This window comes from Trichinella spiralis (assembly GCF_000181795.1).
Source record: "Trichinella spiralis strain ISS 195 chromosome Unknown Scfld1557, whole genome shotgun sequence".
In the NCBI taxonomy this organism is placed as follows: domain Eukaryota; kingdom Metazoa; phylum Nematoda; class Enoplea; order Trichinellida; family Trichinellidae; genus Trichinella; species Trichinella spiralis.
This window is the reverse complement of record NW_003528496.1, coordinates 2,035,624-2,053,473: the sequence shown is the minus strand read 5'-3', so window position 1 is coordinate 2,053,473 and position 17,850 is coordinate 2,035,624. Positions and strand designations below refer to the sequence as shown.

The following is a 17,850-nucleotide window of genomic DNA, read 5'->3' as shown; positions in this document are numbered from 1 at the left end:
ACCCCGAAATACTCTCCCCCCCCTACTTTGTGGTAAAGCTTTAACAAATGCGTATTTAATTAATCAAATTGTACAATGTAAAAAAGATGGTAAATTTTAAAATAAAAACAACAATTTCCATTGAAAGTGTATTTGAAAATTTTTATATTTAGTTAGTTCATTTATGTTATTCAGCATCCTGTAATAAGGAAGGACAGAATAATAAGTTTCGTCCTTTTGTATTTTCATTTAAACTTTTTACACCAATGAAAATTAATTATTAAATTCTACGTAAACAGATGAATAATAAAATGTGTAAATGATTTTAATAATTCGAAAATAATACGGCACATGCTATAAAAGATGAATGAAGAGAATAATAAATACATTTTCGATCAATACTACTAAGTACATGCATTATAATAACGTGGTATCCATCCTCCGTACGCCCGAGAACCACCGGTACGTGGATCTAACAACTGTTCGACATTTTCAGCCAAACCGTTCAGCTTATCGGTCAACTGCAAAGCTAACGTGTGCAATCGTTTCGGCTCTGTATGACTAATCACCACACATTCTGAAGGCTCATCAAAACTGGCTGGAAAGTTGTTTTCAATAATCAATTTGCTAAAATACAGATACAACAAGAATACAATATACAAATGAGAAACAAAAAAAATGGAATAGTAGCAAGTAGAATTGAATTTTTACCTAATTGCTGTATGGACAGTTTTCAAATCAAGGTCAAACATTGATGCTAATCGTTTCAAAGAGACTGAATCATAAACACTGGAAAAGGATACAATGTAAGCTTTCAAACTTTCCAACTTAATTCTGGCGACAATCATCGCTTTCACTTTGTCACTGTTTGGGAACAAATTCCAAACTTTAGCGTTCATTTTCGGATTGAATACATAATCCACACAAGCTTTCCAATCACCACTGAGCAGCGCTTTCGATGCAGCCATCACATGTTCGCGGGTATTTTCCGGCGGTCCGACAATGTACTGTCGTTCCGACTGCTTGAGCTGGTAGTGAAACGAACGACTTATTGTACGTCGACGAAATTCAAATTCTTTTGAAGCCATAAGCGGAATTTCCAACAACATCGCGCACAGCAAATAGACGCACTCCGCCAATTCCAAATTGATGTGCATATGATAAGGCATACGACGCAAACGTTCCAACTTCTCCTGTTCCGGCGTGCGATCCTGGTTGCGCATCATCGACCCTTGAGCGAGAAGCTCTTTCGCACGACCACCATTCTGCAAATCCGACAACGCGTACAACGCTTCTCGTATCAAGCCATTCCGAAATGCGCACAAGCCCAACTGGCATACTGCCCGATTGTACAGAATTTGCGAAGAAATTTCCGTATGATCAATATGAGTCTGCAGATGGGACATTAGCAGAATATCCCGCGCTTGATACCAATGATCATGCAGTGCCAAATGGTACACCTGGCACAAAGACGCTTCGGTTCGAAGTCGTTTTGTCGTATCGTTCACGTACAAGTATTGACACAGCTTTTTCATTTCGGCCAAACTCGACGATGCACATGTATTCAAGGAATCTTTGCCGCTTTCACAAGCCAACGCTTCAGGATCAAATTTGTAATACAGATGTTGTATTTTTCTCATATAAACGCGACACACTTCTTCCACTGGACATTGTTTCTTGGCCAATTTCGCGCGCATATACTGAATAAGAGTATCCAAATAAGAACAAACGATCTTTTCTCCTTTCAATTTTTCCACATAATCAGTACTGTGACAATCGGCATCTTGCAATATTTTCGTAAATTCATCGTCCAAACGTTCAAACACCGACACTAAACATGCGTGAATTTGATACGGCAATGTGGGATCGGTCAAATTTTCCATATCCTCGTTCACTTCTAAGCCACAAATGATATCTTGGTTGGCCATCAAAATGTCAGTTAAATCTTGGAGACAAGCCATACAACTGAGCCAAGAATTATGCAAAAGTGCATCGGCCATTTTGGGATTGCAATCAAAATAACTAGTAATAATGGCGAAATTAATTTTCACCTGCAACGCTGGATTCAGACCACGTGATGTAGTGATTTTCAAAAGTTCCTTCAGCAAATCTACCGGTGCAAAACGATCCGTAGCTTTACGCTTTCGAACCGAAATCAGCTCTTGAAGCTTTTTGGCAACAGCTTCAGCATTAATGTCGCTCTCTTTTTCGAACATCTTTGGCGCCTCGACAACGGCAGCAGCGCTACCGGCACTTCGTTGCCATTCGCCTTCTTCCTCGTCTATTTTCGCTTCGCCTGGCTTTTCTTTATCTTCGCGTCGTTTTTTTCTCTCGAGTTTCTTCCTAGCACGTTCATCGTCGTCTCGAGTTGTGGATTTGAGAAAGAAACGACGCAACTCTTCCATCTTTTTGCCAGTCAAATCTTCCAATTCAGAATCCGACGACGAGCTCATCTCCCAGTCGCTCTCTTCGTCTTCAGCATCACTCTTGCTGACAGTTTTCTTCACGCGACGAGAGGCAGATTCACGCTTATCCAGATCCGCTTCATCGTCTGTACCCGAAGACAATTCTCCTGCCGTTTCATCGCTAGATCTGTCGGCCATGTCTGGAGCTTCTTTGTAATCGGCCAGTTCCAAATCGAATTCACGCATATATTTGCGCAACTTCTGTCTCAGCGTAGTCAAACCTCGGGCGTTGTTTTTACTCATCTGCCGTCGCCCTTCACGATCTTCCCATTTTTCATTAACAAACTGTTCCAATTCAGCAAGACAACGAAGAAAAAATCTCGGAGTACCACCACCTTCTCGATCGATCAGTGCTCGAGCTTTGTGAAAAGCTTTGCACAAATCTTCAAAACCACCCAACAATTTCGACATGTCACTGATTTTTCGATAATTTTTGATCTGTCGTATCAATTCGTTCAATTCCTCAAATCGACGGTCCTTTTCCGGTCGAACCACACGACGCTCGTCATCGTCCGAGTCAGAAAATGGCAACGATTGTACAGGCCGAGCGTGTGAAGGACGAGAAGAAATTTGCACTTCATCTTCGGTGCTTTCACTTTCGCTTTCTGAATCTGAAAAGCCTCGGAAAAACTTCGACATATCTTACCACTGACGCAAACACAATAATGACAACTCCTAACTCACATCATACTGTATTTGGAATGCAAGTTTCTTTCCAATTTCATACTGTAAATTGTTCATTATTTTTTTAACAGATAACAGAAAATTTATTTCAAAATTCTTTACTTTACATTTCATTTACGATTTAATCTATATTTTATGAGTGTATTTTTCAAAGATAATTTTTTATTTTTATATAAATTTTTACGAATGAGTAAAAATGATGTAACACAAACTTTTATGTCTATTAAGACATTTTTGGCCTTACGTACGAGTTTAATCCATTTAAATAAATGCATACATTTCGAATCAATGAATTTTTGTTTCTGGTGTGAATAAAATCAACTGCATTCGATAAACAAGCAAAGGGCCTCTAGCTCAAATGGTAGAGCGCTCGCTTAGCATGCGAGAGGCACTGGGATCGATACCCAGGTGGTCCACTATTTTTCACGTTATTATACGCCAATGCACTTAAACAGCTGCACGCGAATATGAACACACAGCGTTGTTTATTATTCATTTTACAATGTATTTCTTTCTTTTACTTCATTCCTGACATTTTTTTTGGAAATTACATTACATTACGTAAGCCATTAAACTCGAAGAGCACCTCATTATTTTAACTTTATAATTTATAACATATAACGACCAATAGCTATAACATAAAAAAGCTTGTCTTGATGCGAGCTGCCGCACACATTTATAACTTGTCGTATTTAAAGACATTTACAATAGTTAGTATAAAAAAGGTACATAATATAGTAGCATTTTATTGGAGAGTTCATTTATAATATTTCAACAACACCTAGGTATCTTGACTTTACTATTTTTCACTATCCATATCATTATTTCCCTTCTATTTCTTGTGATTTTTTAATTATACGGTAATATTTACTCGAAAATCTTTAATCAGTATACTGTAGTTATTGTTTGGTTTCATGTTTGTTGAAGCCATTTGTTTGTTCACTTCAAAATAATAATTCATTGTACTTTAATTCCCATGTGTCTCTGAATACAAAAAGCAATTTCTTTTGCTTTTTTGGAGCTGAAAAACTTATTTCAAAAAGTAAAGTATAACGAGATTGTTAGAAATGTTATTTTACAGTATTTATCATCTGCGATATTGAGTGCTTTTGCTTGCATCTGAGTTTTGGAAATTGCACGTTTCATTATTAGCGAGTTTCATGTTTATTTGCAGTTTCAAATTATGCATTTTCAGCAAACCTGTTCATGAAGCATCAAAAGTTCTAGTTGAAAAATGAAGATTATTGTTTTACGAGATTGTGTATGTTTTTAGTAATGAAACAAAATAAAGAAAACTAATGAATGTTGCATGATTTGTAGGGTTGAAAAGAAAATACTGATGTATTGAAATCGCTTGCTATGACAAGTTACTAATGTAAACAAGGCTGTGATTTTTGAAAAAAAAGTCTGCCGTAGTATCGGTTGAAGTTTCCAATAGCTGAATTGTGATTACAATAATAGAATGAATTTAAAACAGCTACATTATGAAAGTTTAGTTTCATTTAAAGAACAAGCAACTGTTTTAAATGTTACAGATGCATAACGAAACGAAAAGTCAAATATCGCACGTAAATCTAAGACAAACGTTGGACAGCTTAAATCAAAGAACGGACAGCTCACTGGATATGATGATTGCACCAAACTTCCGATTATGGATGCTGCTTGCTTTGATATTAAGCATCCTGCTATTCATGAGTAATATGCAGAAATTTCATTAAACGTTAAAAAATTATATATTTTAGCTGTGGTTGTTTGCTGTTTTATCAAACTTAGAATACCTAGAACAAAACGAGAGATTGAATTAAATGATGTAAAAAGAAAGTTAACTCGAAAAGGAAGTAAATATCATGGTGAAGAAGACATTCAACAATGTAAGCTGTGAATTTTCTTAATATTTTTCATTATAAAAGATGCATCTCTAAATAATACTTATTTAAGCTGCACTGTGCAGTCGTTCCCACACCAGTTCAGATCAAAGTGAAGAAAACATAATCGACAGCAGTAAAACGCCAAAACGTTGACGGCTTTCAAATGGAAATTAGCTACATTAAGGCGAAATTCCTACTGAGTTTTCAAGCAACCTTGAACTGTAGCCACTATTCGCCTTGAGCCTAGAAAACTGTTTATTAATGTTTTACAAAGTAATTAAATTTATTTACCGCCATGGTTCCGATGTTCACAAAGCCATATACCTTGCCATGTACCAAGATTAAGTTTTCCATCAGTAATAGGAATGTTCAGCGATGATCCCAAAAGAGCACACTTGACATGTGCTGGCATATCATCCGCACCTTCGCAACTATGTTTGTAGGACATTTTCTCAGGAGCAATGTTGTTCAACATCATTTCCATATCTTTCCTTCAAATGCCAGAAGCAAGTTTCATCTAGTGACAAATGTAACTTAGAGTAACAATACCTGACATCTGGATCATAGTTTTCATTTACAGTAATGCTTGCTGACGTATGTTGAACTAAAAATAATTCACATATATTTCATATTAGCAAAATATACGTATAAGTCAATCTAAAAGGCTCACGAAATATATTTAAAAGACCAATGGAAAATCTGTTTATTTCAGGTAAGGCTTGTAAAAGTTCTGTTGTAATTAAATGACAACCGCGAGGTTTAGATGTTAAAGTGATTACACGCTGAAGCCAAGTTGTACTTTCTTTCATTGACATTTCAGGTATAAATAATTAAACGTATGCTTAAATATCATCACTCTAGTGTTTTGCATAAACAGAAAACCTACAGTATATAATGACTGTCAAGTTATTATTCAATTTCTGAGTAATAATGTGAATTTGGGTGTGGTATAAAATGGACTGTAACTGGTCCGGCAGCTTTGCCATGCAGGAACCTGTTTTTTTTTTCAATTACCTGATTGGTGCGTTCTAGTTTTGAGGGAGCATGATTTTTTACTTTTTATTTTAATTATCTTAAAGTGCTTTATTGTTTTACTGGAATGCACGTCAATTTTCTTTTTAATTCACATTTGTGGATAAACATTGTAGCTTCGGACAAACTGGCTATTGTTCATATTTTCTTTGTACTGAAATCGCCTTTAGCTTGACAAATGGGCATCACAAATTAATGCAACCTTTAATTTGTTACTTTTTGAACTATTTAATGACCAAGATACTTAAGATTGAAAAGCGAAAACAGCAGTTGTGATTCAGCCACTTTGTTGCTTGCTAGATGAACAGTTGTGCATTTATAAATTATCTCACCAGCAGCTGAACTCCAAACAGAATAAAATCTTCTGTTAAGTTTTTGCCTTTGAAATGTTTTACATATTTTTTTAAATCTCATCTAAATTATTTGGTGAATTTCGAAAGAACGAAAAAAAAACTCTGACCACACTTTGGACATTGCTCATGAACATTATCTTTAGCAGACATGAACAATTTTCACCTTTCAGTCGGTATTTATTGAATGATGTTGTGAAAATAGTGTTTCAGGGAAATATTTCATGAATGAACGAAATCATGTCGTTTTATTTATGCAAGCGTATTTGATGACTTCGGAAAATACCTTATTTAATGGAAGATGTGAACTGAAGTGTTGCAGAATGACTTGTTGTGATCATCTTGTTGGACTATTATCTTATAACTTGTGTTGCTTGCTTATTGAGTTTGACAGTGAGTGTAGCGGGAGTTTAGTAGTGTTGAGCTTCATGCAAATGAGGCTCTCCTTATATAACTGAAGAGATTTTATCTTTAATCTAGAGCTGACGCGTGCAATTGAAATTGTACTATTTGCTCTAGCTCTACCGAAGTAACTGTCAGTTTTGTTTGTTATTACAACACGATTATTCTGTCCGTTCACCATGCTTGCCCTTTGTGTTGGCCCATCGAACAACCTACCGGTGTTCTATTTTGTCACAGAAATTTCAGACCTGTCCCAATAAATGACCGAAGTAAATTCCCAACAAATAAAAATACTACTTTAAAAATGACAAAACTGCATCTAAATAATAATGAGTGAACAAAGACAAATAATAGTAGTCAATTTAAACTGATGCTTTGTAAAAGTAATAAAATGACGAAATCACAAACAAATAACGCACTCGTAATCCAAGCAAGTGACATTTAAACAATGATAAAGCCGTTTAGCAATTAGCAAAAATTTATTAACAGAGGGTTTATTCATTACAATTGACAACAATAAAATGAATTATCATTGCTTGTGAGTTATTTCATTTACTTCAAAATATATAATCATTGTTGGGATTTATCTGTAATTTTGAATTCCATAATTTTATGTTTATTATTGATATACAGTTTATTTGTGTATGCAGAGTAATATGTTAGTGCTAATTGACAATACGCTAGTCAGTCAACTTCTTGAACAATTTTCTAGCCGTTTTATCGCTAGATTTATCGGCCATGTTTGGAGCTTCTTTGTAATCGACCAGTTCCAAATCAAATTCACGCATATATTTGCGTAACTTCTGTCTCAGCGTAGTCAAACCTCGAGCGTTGTTTTCACTTATCTGGCGTCTCCCTTCACGATCATCATATTTTTCACTGGCAAACTGTTCCAGTCAACTTGAATAAATATGCCAAGAAATTGAATAACAAGCATTACTGTCATAATTAGGGAAAATTTGTAAGATCATTAAGTTTATTCAATACTTAAAAGTTGTAAAAAGCAAAAATAAGAAGCAGAATATTTAAGCTGTTTCCTGTTTAGCGTAATTTGAAATCTCTATATATTTTAAATATTAAAGCACTTTATTTTAGAATATTAAATTATTACAATGCATGCATCATATTCATTTCCACATCTGAAAAGATAACATTTTTTTACCAAGTTAAGTTTTAAATATTTTAATAAATATTTTAGTTGCTTTCGAAACAAATAATCTGGAATATGAAAAAAATGCATTCAACTCAGTTGTACTATTGCATTATCATCGCTGTAAATATGATGGTGAGGATAATGTTTTTTGAGCAATTGAAAAATTAAATATTTCAAAATATTCATTGCAGGTTGGCACTGCTGATGTTTTCACGGTTTATCTTTTCGAATTGAATACTTCATGCTTATTGAAACATGTATATTCAGATGGTTCATCCAGACAAGGATTCTTAGAAAATGTTTACAACACTACTATAGACGACTGCATTTACCAATGTTTCTGTAAAAGCAGTGGCACGCAATGTAATCTCGTTCAGTTTATTAAGGACACTAAAAAATGCACACTATACAACAGTACTGGAAGGAAGCTTCTCAAAAATTCTGATAACGAGCAGAGTAATGTGTCTATGTTTTTTGTATTCAAATGCGAACCAGGTAAAAATGGCAAAACTTGATAAAAAATTAAATTGTACCATAATTTCAATTCAAGGTTATCAAAGCAGCCTAACAGACACATTTTCAAGAAATCATTTCACATTGCATACTTTATACAGTGCAAAATCTGAAATATGGGGACAAACGTGCCTTCTAGAACAGCGAGATCTGGAGCATTGGCATCGTGTTCATTTTCTGGGAATTTCATATGGCAGTTTAGAATCATGCATATTTACTTGCAGCGCATATGCATCTGTTACTTCATGCAACGCAGTTACAGAATACAACAATTCTTGTTCATATTATAATTTTAAAGTCAGAGAACCACCACTGCAGAATTCAACAGCATACACATCAGGAATAACGATTATTCATTTATGCTTTACTAGTAATTTCCTTTTTGTTATTTATTATTTATAAATTGATCGTTAATATTTTTTTACCGTTGTTGTGCTTCAATTTTCATTTAATTTAGATGATTTGCATATTTCTTCGTATGATGTACAATACGGTCGCAATTCGTATTACCTTCTTATAGCCGCTCCACAACCATTTCCACTACATCATGACAGTAGTTACTGTTAACCAAATAGTTTCATCGCCATTATTATATTTTGTTTCTTTTTTTGAGGTATAAATAGAAATATAAAAGAAGCTTCCGTTCATCTGTTCAGATATTTCGAATTATGCACCGTCAGATCATTCCCAATACGTTCATTGGATAATTTATTTATTCTGAAAAAATTTTATGACATACGATCTTTTCATATGTGTCTTAATTTGTGCCGTGAAATGATAACATCTTGGCCTTATCGTGCTGTGGTGTATTCAAAAAAGAGCAAAAAATGTGCTGTTTTGAGCAGTGGTATTGGTTATGGAACAGGCAAACTATGCGAAAATATGATCCTTACTGAAGTGCGGGATTGTAAGTTAGGTAAAGCATATTTCCATTATTATTTTTTTAATAATTGGATTTATTTCTTATACAGTTTTTCATTATTATTGCAAATTTATTTAAATATAAAACTTTAAAAATTACTTTTACCTTATACATATTTGATGTGGTTTTCAATGAATGAACATGAAATATTGTAAAATTATAAGAAAACAACAAAAAGTACTGTAGTGCAAAGCATTTATTTTAGGATATTTAAAATTTAAATAATTTGTATTTAAAATGGAAAAAGTTAAATATAATTTTATATTTTAATATTTAGAAAACAATTAAAGCAATGAGTTCAATTTAGATAGATTGGAAGAAAGAACAGATAATCCACCTCCATTGAAATATTACTTTGAAGAAACAAATGATATTTGCTTTGTTGAATTGAACATGTTAAATTATTCGAATTATTTCACTGTTGCACAGCAAACTCAGAGTGTGGAAAGTTTCAAGCAATGTCTCAGGCTCTGTCGCAAAGCAGTACCGAAGTTGCGCTGCGTAGCGGTTGATTATACAACAAAGAGGCAGTGTAGTTTGTTGAAAAGAGCAGTTAATAATGGAACATTTTACAAACATGAAAAGTCAGTGTTTGCTGAAGTACTGTTTTGTGAGAAAGCAACAATGGCAGATTTAGTTCTTAATTTTTAGTTATTTATTCTTTATAGTAAAATATTGCTACGATTCAACTGATTTGGAACAGTTTTAAGTAAAAGCATAGCAAGAATATGCAACCCCTGCTTACTAGTAAATAGCGGACAACATGTGAGCAAACAAAATAGTGGCAATTAATTTAATTAAAATTATATCTTTTTCAATTAACAAACTTATGCTAAAATTACAAATCAATTGCAGAGACACAGCTTATTAATGCTTTATTCGTTTTGCTCAGAAATGGCAATAACTTTACTATTGTGAATTCTCAATAAGTTTGAATTTCTTAAATTTCTTATCAGTAAAGAATTTATCATTATCATATAAGCAGCTGCTTAGACAGTAATTAATAGGTTAACTTAAAATTAATTAAATCATATGATTTATTTTTCAGTACCATGAAATTTATTATACTAACAGTGGAATGCTGAAATAGCAAGCTCGTAAATGTCAAGATTAATTATTGACTGTAACACTAGATTCAGCTTTCTTTTAACAGTTAGAGTTAAAAAGAACAAAAACGAGGAACATAAAAAAATTTGAGAATTTCCTTTAAGAGAATTTCGTTTAATTGAAATATTTTTCTTAAATTTTAAATATTAAACTACTTCACTGTAAAATATCTGTATTGTATTTCCATGTCTGTTTAGTGACATATAATTTGGATTTCAGTCTTAAAGCTGATTGCTGCATCTGAAACAACAAATAAAATAATGATTTGCTTTAATATCAAAATTCTGATTTTACTTATGTGAGCATTGCAGTTACGTTTAGGACAAAAGCAGTATTATTTGAATCTGAAAATGCATCTAGCACATCTTTATTGGTCCATTATCATTGCTGTAAATATGATGGTGAGAAGGCTGTTCTTTGAACATTTAAAAAAATTAAATATTTCAAAATATTTATTATAGGTTGGAACTGCTGATGTTTTCACAGTTTATATTTCTGGACAAGACATTTCATGCTTATTGGAAAATGTCTATGCAAACGTTTTATCTTCGGACGGATTCTTAGGCGACTTTTACAACAGCACTGAAGAGGAATGCATTTACTTCTGCTTTGTTGAGAATTTTCAAGATGGATGTAATGTTGTTAAATTTATGAAACCTATTGCAGCATGTGCATTTTATGACGGTTCTAAAATGGAACTTTTCACAGAGCCTAATATAAATACTTTGCCTGTGTTTCGCATACTGGATTGCGATGAAGGTGAACGTAATAATTAAGCAAAATTAATAAAATAAAATTGAATAATTTCAGGTTACGAAAACAGCCTATCGAAATCATATCCAAGAAATTTCTCCGCAATGAATCCTTTATTTTATATAAAATCTCAAGAGTTTGGTGTAATGTGCCTTTTAGAAATGCGCTATGTGGAAAGCAATTTTGATTCTACTTTTCTTGGAAATTCAATTGGCAGTTTAGAAGCATGCGTATTCACTTGTTATGAATTTGCAATTTCTTCGTCATGCAATGCAATTATTCATGTGAATGAATTATGTTCGCATTATTATTTTGAAGTCAATAAACCACCACCTCGGTCGCCGCCAGTAAAATCGTTATCTTTAATAATTCTTCATTTGTGCTTTGAGCGTAAATTCTTCATCATCATTATTATTCAATATTTGTTTTGTGCATAATGATAATTTTTTCTTCAATTTTTGTTTAAAACTGTGTAGAATATTACAGTGTAAAAACTTAAAGTTGGTATAATTTAGATGATTTACATGTTTCTTCTTATGATGTAAAGTATGGAGATGATTTACATTACCTTCTTACACCATTTCCGTTTCCGATCAAACGAAATGATAGTATGCAGTTTTCAATGATTTAGTCAGTTGTCATTGTCATTGTTGTTTATATTGCTTTTGAGGTATGAATGGAACCCAACTTTTTGTAAAGGCAATCGAATCTGCAATTCGCCTGTTTAAATATTACGAATTGTGCATCCTCAGAACGTTCCCAGTAAATAATCTGGAGAGTATATTCCCGTTGAAAAGGTTTTACGGTGTTTTATCTTTTTCCTCATGTCTTCATTTATGCCGTCAAACAATTTCAACATGGCCTTATCGTGCAGTAGCGTACATAAAAAGTGAAAAAAAGTGCACTATTTTTGGCAGTGGTGTTGGTCAAAAAGTAAAAGCATTGGAAAAGAATTTGCAGATTACAGAACTACGCCAGTGCATGTCAGGTAAAACACGAATAACAAAAATAAACATATTTTCATTCTTTTTTAATAAATCCATTTCTTTCTCATATTCTCATTTATTACAAATTTCTTTTTTTAATGTAAAACTTTTACAATTATTTTTATCTCATTACAGATTCGGTGTTGCTTTTAAATAAATGACAGACAATGTAAAGCTATATTCTTAGGACTTTTTTTTCTTTATTTAAATAACTTATATTTGAAGAAGAGGAACCAGCAGTTTAATGATATTTTTACATTGTAATATGAGCGTTACATGCAGTAATTGATGAGTTCAATTTAGATCGAGCGGAAGAAAGATTAAATAATCCACCTCCATTGAAATATTTTTTTGAAGAAACAAGTGACATTTGCTTTGTTGAATTGAACACGTTGAATTATTCAAATTATTTCAATGTTATACAGCAAACTCAGAATGTGGAAAGTTTCATGCAATGTCTCAGGAACTGTCGCAAAGCGCTGTTACAGTGCACAGCCATTGATTATACAACAAAAAAGCAGTGCAGTTTTTTGAAAAGAGTACCCTATAATGGAACATTTCGCAAGCATGAAAATTCTGTATTTGCTGAATTATTATATTGTGAAAGTGCGTCCATGACTGATTTAATTAATGATTTTTAATTATCCATTTCTGTCTTTACACTCTGAAGACGTCCATTCCTATACCAGTGGATTCCCGCCAAATATTTTTTTAAAAAATAAATAGCATCAGCTGATTTTGTTTACTTTGTAATTCAGTTTGTTAATTTCATGCATGAGTATTTGTGTTTTTCAAATTAGCTTCTAATAGTGATTCAATATTCAACATCTTTGTATGAAACTAAATTAATCCTTTGGCAAATGCTTTAACGGTTTCTGTACACTTATTGTTTTGCAACGCTATAAAACTATAAAGTTTCATTGTTCAGTGTTTTCAGGCTAATTGCTTAATCATATATAATATGTGTATATATAATTTGTTCAATTTACAAGTTTAGCAAGATGCCTAATCAATTTTAAGCTGATCACAAACAATATCACATTAGCACAGTTGTTTGAATTTCCGCGAACTTGACATCATTTTCAAAAGTAATTAATGCCTGTACTATAATGTAATAACTGCTGAAAAGACTCGAGATTTGTTCAAGAAAGACAGGCAAATAATACAAATAAACGACTGCTATATCACATGAATAGAAAACACAATAGTGTATTGCTCAGTATGATCATATTAAATTACATAAATCAATTAAACGCAATGTTCACTTTGAACATGTAAAATTCGTTATTCAATTTCGTACAATAATGTGATGCATTTTAATATATGTTAAATCAAATTCTATCACTTAATGTACAAAATAAGCTAAAGAATTAAAGCCACAAAATTGATTAATATAACCGTAGCTAACGCTAGACGTTGTTGCTAGTTGTCAAAGAACAAAATGTCTAGGCAAACTTCAACATGATGCTGACATTTATAATAATAACACTTCAAAATAAGCGGCGAAAAAGAGAGTAGATTCTGTTTAATAAGAAAATATACTTCTTTTCCACTGAAATGCAATTTTTTCAAAATCCTAAATATTACAAACAAAGAATGAGAAATCAACAAATTTTTGTTTTTCTAGCTTCGTCACATAATACATTCGTATATACTCAAAAAATACATATATACTCAGATAACATACACTGAACAAAGAAAAAAAGAATCCCCAGCTATTTTAAAATAACATTATAATAAAATAGTAAAAATTAACAAATTATTTTTTAAAAAAACATTTGTTATAAAAGAAGATATCTCCGTTTGTTGTATGCAAAAAGGAACATCTTCCATTGCTAAAAAACTTACAAAAAGTGGCTGCAGGAAAATAATTACAAATAAATAGGCAAAAAAGAATAAGTAACACACTGAACATTTATAAGAAAACGAATGCAATACGTTAACATAATCCTCAATTGTTTTAATTGAAATTCTCACTGCCATTGCCAATGATAAAAATGATAAGATGAAATTTGTAGTTAATAAAATCTTACCTAAAAGCGACTTGTAAAATTAACATATTAATAACGTTGAGTGCACTTAACTCATACTAACATAATACAAAATATGGCAATCAAAAATCAAACAACTCGCAAAAAATGCAAAAGACCATTCTGATTGTTGTTCAAATGCAATACTAAAATAAAAATGAAACGCAGATTCACCGAGCATACTTAACAAAAATTAAATCATTATTTTAATCGCACATGACCATAATACTATTACTGAACGTAGCATTATTACTGCTATTTTGCAAATAATGTGAAACACATTAATTAAGAAAGATGAAATCGAAATGACAAATGTTCAGTAACCACAATCATGCTCTTTACGACTGTTTACACCCTAAAAAATTTCAAATTTAATTATGCCATAAAATAAAGAGTGTAAAACTTACTTCTTCACAATCTGAACCACATCTTCATCATTAAGAACGTGATCTTTTCCACATCTTTGTGGATTGTGTTTTACGGAAGAGCCCCAAACTAATGCACTGAAAAGATGATCAAATTATGCACCTTTCTCACCGGAATAAAAATTTCATTAAAAAACAATACTATTTAAATTCTTTTAAAAGTGACTTGTGTATTTTGCAGCACAAATCTTCAACAGTAGGATTTCCAGCTGGCAACACAATTGGAGACGTATAATCTGGCAACTGACTTTTTGGTTTCGTGTATCTGCATTATAATATGATGACAGTAAAACAGTATAAATAACCACATTTAAAAAATGCTTACATCCTAATTAAACTTAAATAATCCCAAATCTTTTCCAGCAAATCATCAAAATTCCATTTGTGATGAGCAGATAAAGGAACACAATGCGGTATTTTATATACAATGTCCAATTCCTGTGCGAATAAAAATATAGTTATTGAAATAAAATGCAGTATTATAATCAAAGTACCTCAATTGTAATTTGGTCGATTTTGTTTAGCACGTAGATGCATGGAATGTACACCCGGTTACCTTCGACGATATCAATTAAATCTTCAGCTGTGGCATCATATCTCAAAATAACATCTGCGTTGTGTATTCGATATTCGGACAGTATGGTTTTGACATTTTCCAAATCTAATTCAGACTGAGGAACCTTCAATAAACAATAAAAACTTGCCATTTCATTATAAATATAAATAAAAATAAAAAGCTAACCAAAGCAGTCAAATTTATTCCGCCTTTATCTTTCTTTTTAAAACCAATGTTAGGAGGCTGCTTATTGAGCCTAATACCAAATCCTTCTAGTTCTTTTTCGATTATACACTTATGTTGTAGTGGCTTTAGCATATCCAGTACAATCAAAATCAAATTACACGTTCGTGCAACCGCAATTACTTGACGTCCTCGTCCTTTTCCATCTTTTGCTCCTTCAATAATACCAGGTAAATCGAGAAGCTACGACAAAACAAACTTGCCAAAAACGTAAATTATCATTAAGTTACTAAAAAAAGTATACCTGAATCTTAGCACCTTTGTATCGTATAACACCTGGGACTGTAGTCAAAGTTGTGAATTCATATTCAGCCACTTCGGAATATACGCCAGCTAAATTCGTCAGTAAAGTTGACTTTCCCACAGATGGAAAACCTGTAAATTAATCATTAGAAATTTTACCTCTAATTACTAATAAAAAAATTAACATACTCTCAACGTTTGATAAGAAAAAAATTCTAATTTGTAAAAAAATTACCGACAAAACCAATGCGAGCGTCGCCGGTTTTAGCCACGTCAAAACCTTCTCCACCTCCACCTCCACCACCTTTTGGTGTCAACAATTCGCGACGCAATTTCGCTAGTCTTGCTTTAAGCAAACCCAAGTGTCCCATGGTTGCCTTATTACGCTGAGTTCTAGCCATCTGAAATTCAGTTGAACAATTTCATGCAATATCATAATCGGATGCACTGTATTCATACTTCAGCTTCTATTTCAGCAATTTTTTGAAGAATACTCATTTTAACAGTTCAAACAACCTTAAAAACAAGATACAACAGATAAAGTAAACATTAAAATAACATCAGTACCGGTAAATTTATACGAAAGTATACAAGCCAAAGTAGCAATCAACACGTAAAAATGACAACTTTAAGTCAGACGGTAATACAGTAATAAAATGCAATCAAGTACAAATATTTTACATACAGCTAAAAATATACATGAGTTATTTTAATTAATTTCTATATAAGTAGTACTTTATATTACAAAACTCCAGTATGAAAATGAACTTAATCAATTATTTCGTAAAAGTTATCAGTAAAATTAATCATGTTTAGAAACCTTTAATTCAAACTTGAGGATCCCTTTTGGGGGTAGATCGCATGTTTCTATTTATAACGATCCAAAACAATGTTGTTTCATTCATTTTAATTCAGTTTTATTCAGTTGAATCAAGAACGGGGAATAATACAATAGCTGAATAGCGGTTCAAAACGTTTGCAAAGCTAACTTTCTTGCTTCTGTTCCCTCCTATCTCCTCACTCTTATTTATACATGTTGGTTGACCACATTCCGCGTTTGATGGCTCAAATTTCCGAGGAAAAATCCAATAAAAATTGGTTGTTTGTGCAACCGTTTAATCTGTGGCTCCGGTGATTGGGACTGCCGCGCAGTCAGAAACATTTCATTTTTGATAAGTTGTCAGTAACTGATCCCCGAGGTTGTGACAGGTATACAGCATGGACGCTGACCCTTAGGCCGTTTTATTGCCATTCCATTGTCAACCGTCAAGAAAAACAAGGGTGGCTCCGTCACAGTAGGCGGCTCAGCCTCCGCCTTATTGTTCTCGTGCGGGCCGTCACCGTCTGCATTAACCTTACGGCCGCCCATCTTCATTGAGGAATACACCGAGCAATCAGCAACCGCCACAACAAATCACAACTAGACCGATCTGGAACAACAACCGACCATGCACGCACACACCCACCCCACGTCACGTGCCTACCGTACTCCGCTTTGGATTTTCAAGTCTGAAATATATTACGGTAGCCGAGTGCAACAGCGACGTGTTTCGTGATCAGCTCCGCCTTTCCTCCTCTTCTTCCGTTGACTCCGGAATACAGCAGGTGTTATCAGTTGGAGCAGATGTTACTGTTCCGTACGGGACGTCACCGACCCCGTCGGCGTGACCCCACCTGCGTCGACGGTGCCGAGCAGTCGCCGACGGAGGGAGATGAATACCCTCGCTCGGCTGGCCCGATCGCTATCTCGGCGTCCGGCTGCCCTGGCCTAGGTCAAAGAGACCCCCTGTGGCGACTGCGGATGACCGTTTGTGCGCCAGACAATGGCTGTTTACGTCATTGCGCCGGTCGCTGGTCAAGAAAGCACTTGGAAGAAACCGCAGATAGACGGGCACGCCCAGAAGACCATCGCGAGGTCAAAGAAACCGGAAGCATAACAACTAATTAGAAACCGACGGCAATTTAGATCGGCGCCATAGATAGCCAGCTCACCCGCTGTGAGCGAGCAGCCCATTGGCGGTCCGAGCGAGCCACCCGCCGAGGCCGCCGGCCCGAGCTCTATATATCCGACCACGAACGAGCGCCGCGAATTAGTATTATCCGTGAAGTTGTCGTAGTTAGTCGAACTCATTGTCGTTT

At 33.9% G+C, this 17,850-nt stretch overlaps 5 protein-coding genes and 1 non-coding gene across 6 annotated transcripts; 3 read left to right on the top strand and 3 right to left on the bottom strand.

The window, feature by feature from the left end:
* Positions 1-291: 291 nt before the first annotated feature.
* Tsp_05110 (eukaryotic translation initiation factor 3 subunit C) lies at positions 292-3,083 on the bottom strand. The gene is made up of 2 exons (XM_003369653.1): positions 691-3,083; positions 292-606 (listed from the first exon to the last, which is right to left on the bottom strand). Exons 1-2 carry the CDS (start codon positions 3,081-3,083, stop codon positions 384-386), a joined length of 2,616 nt encoding a protein of 871 aa, XP_003369701.1. The 3' UTR covers positions 292-383.
* Positions 3,084-3,471: 388 nt separating this feature from the next.
* On the top strand, positions 3,472-3,544 carry Tsp_05109. The gene has a single exon. It is a non-coding gene; the product is annotated as a tRNA-Ala (tRNA).
* A 1,066-nt stretch (positions 3,545-4,610) lies between these two features.
* Positions 4,611-5,811, bottom strand: Tsp_05108 (TonB-dependent receptor). The gene is made up of 5 exons (XM_003369652.1): positions 5,685-5,811; positions 5,546-5,600; positions 5,288-5,487; positions 5,210-5,239; positions 4,611-4,810 (listed from the first exon to the last, which is right to left on the bottom strand). The coding sequence occupies exons 1-5, from the start codon at positions 5,809-5,811 to the stop codon at positions 4,611-4,613; spliced, it is 612 nt and encodes a 203-aa protein (XP_003369700.1).
* Positions 5,812-8,014: 2,203 nt separating this feature from the next.
* On the top strand, positions 8,015-12,855 carry Tsp_05107 (putative PAN domain protein). The gene is made up of 10 exons (XM_003369651.1): positions 8,015-8,065; positions 8,125-8,428; positions 8,484-8,816; positions 9,060-9,353; positions 10,787-10,876; positions 11,142-11,234; positions 11,364-11,618; positions 11,744-11,836; positions 11,899-12,216; positions 12,497-12,855. The coding sequence occupies exons 1-10, from the start codon at positions 8,015-8,017 to the stop codon at positions 12,853-12,855; spliced, it is 2,190 nt and encodes a 729-aa protein (XP_003369699.1).
* Positions 12,856-13,059: 204 nt separating this feature from the next.
* Positions 13,060-16,574, bottom strand: Tsp_05106 (developmentally-regulated GTP-binding protein 1). The gene is made up of 11 exons (XM_003369650.1): positions 16,545-16,574; positions 15,947-16,112; positions 15,713-15,843; positions 15,412-15,651; positions 15,164-15,349; positions 14,995-15,107; positions 14,836-14,934; positions 14,652-14,747; positions 14,344-14,426; positions 14,153-14,247; positions 13,060-13,113 (listed from the first exon to the last, which is right to left on the bottom strand). Exons 1-11 carry the CDS (start codon positions 16,572-16,574, stop codon positions 13,060-13,062), a joined length of 1,293 nt encoding a protein of 430 aa, XP_003369698.1.
* A 761-nt stretch (positions 16,575-17,335) lies between these two features.
* Tsp_05105 (putative 3(2),5-bisphosphate nucleotidase) lies at positions 17,336-17,659 on the top strand. Its single transcript, XM_003369649.1, has one exon. It carries the CDS (start codon positions 17,336-17,338, stop codon positions 17,657-17,659), a length of 324 nt encoding a protein of 107 aa, XP_003369697.1.
* Positions 17,660-17,850: the final 191 nt, after the last annotated feature.

Excerpts from the sequence above, each read along its gene's own strand:
- Tsp_05108 (XM_003369652.1), bottom strand. The coding sequence starts at position 5,811 with ATGTCAATGAAAGAAAGTACAACTTGGCTTCAGCGTGTAATCACTTTA. Across the intron at positions 5,488-5,545 it reads AACTATGATCCAGATGTCAG|GAAAGATATGGAAATGATGT; the intron begins GTATTGTTACTC and ends TGGCATTTGAAG. Across the intron at positions 5,240-5,287 it reads TGAACATCGGAACCATGGCG|GCTCAAGGCGAATAGTGGCT; the intron begins GTAAATAAATTT and ends ACAGTTTTCTAG.
- Tsp_05107 (XM_003369651.1), top strand. The coding sequence starts at position 8,015 with ATGCATTCAACTCAGTTGTACTATTGCATTATCATCGCTGTAAATATG. Across the intron at positions 9,354-10,786 it reads CCTTACTGAAGTGCGGGATT|TTACGTTTAGGACAAAAGCA; the intron begins GTAAGTTAGGTA and ends TGAGCATTGCAG. Across the intron at positions 10,877-11,141 it reads TCATTGCTGTAAATATGATG|CATGTGCATTTTATGACGGT; the intron begins GTGAGAAGGCTG and ends AACCTATTGCAG.
- Tsp_05106 (XM_003369650.1), bottom strand. The coding sequence starts at position 16,574 with ATGCGATCTACCCCCAAAAGGGATCCTCAA. Across the intron at positions 16,113-16,544 it reads CCCCCAAAAGGGATCCTCAA|ATGGCTAGAACTCAGCGTAA; the intron begins GTTTGAATTAAA and ends ACTGAATTTCAG. Across the intron at positions 14,935-14,994 it reads TATTTAAGTTTAATTAGGAT|ATACACGAAACCAAAAAGTC; the intron begins GTAAGCATTTTT and ends ATTATAATGCAG.
- Tsp_05105 (XM_003369649.1), top strand. The coding sequence starts at position 17,336 with ATGTTACTGTTCCGTACGGGACGTCACCGACCCCGTCGGCGTGACCCC.
- Tsp_05110 (XM_003369653.1), bottom strand. The coding sequence starts at position 3,083 with ATGTCGAAGTTTTTCCGAGGCTTTTCAGATTCAGAAAGCGAAAGTGAA. Across the intron at positions 607-690 it reads ACTGTCCATACAGCAATTAG|CAAATTGATTATTGAAAACA; the intron begins GTAAAAATTCAA and ends TCTGTATTTTAG.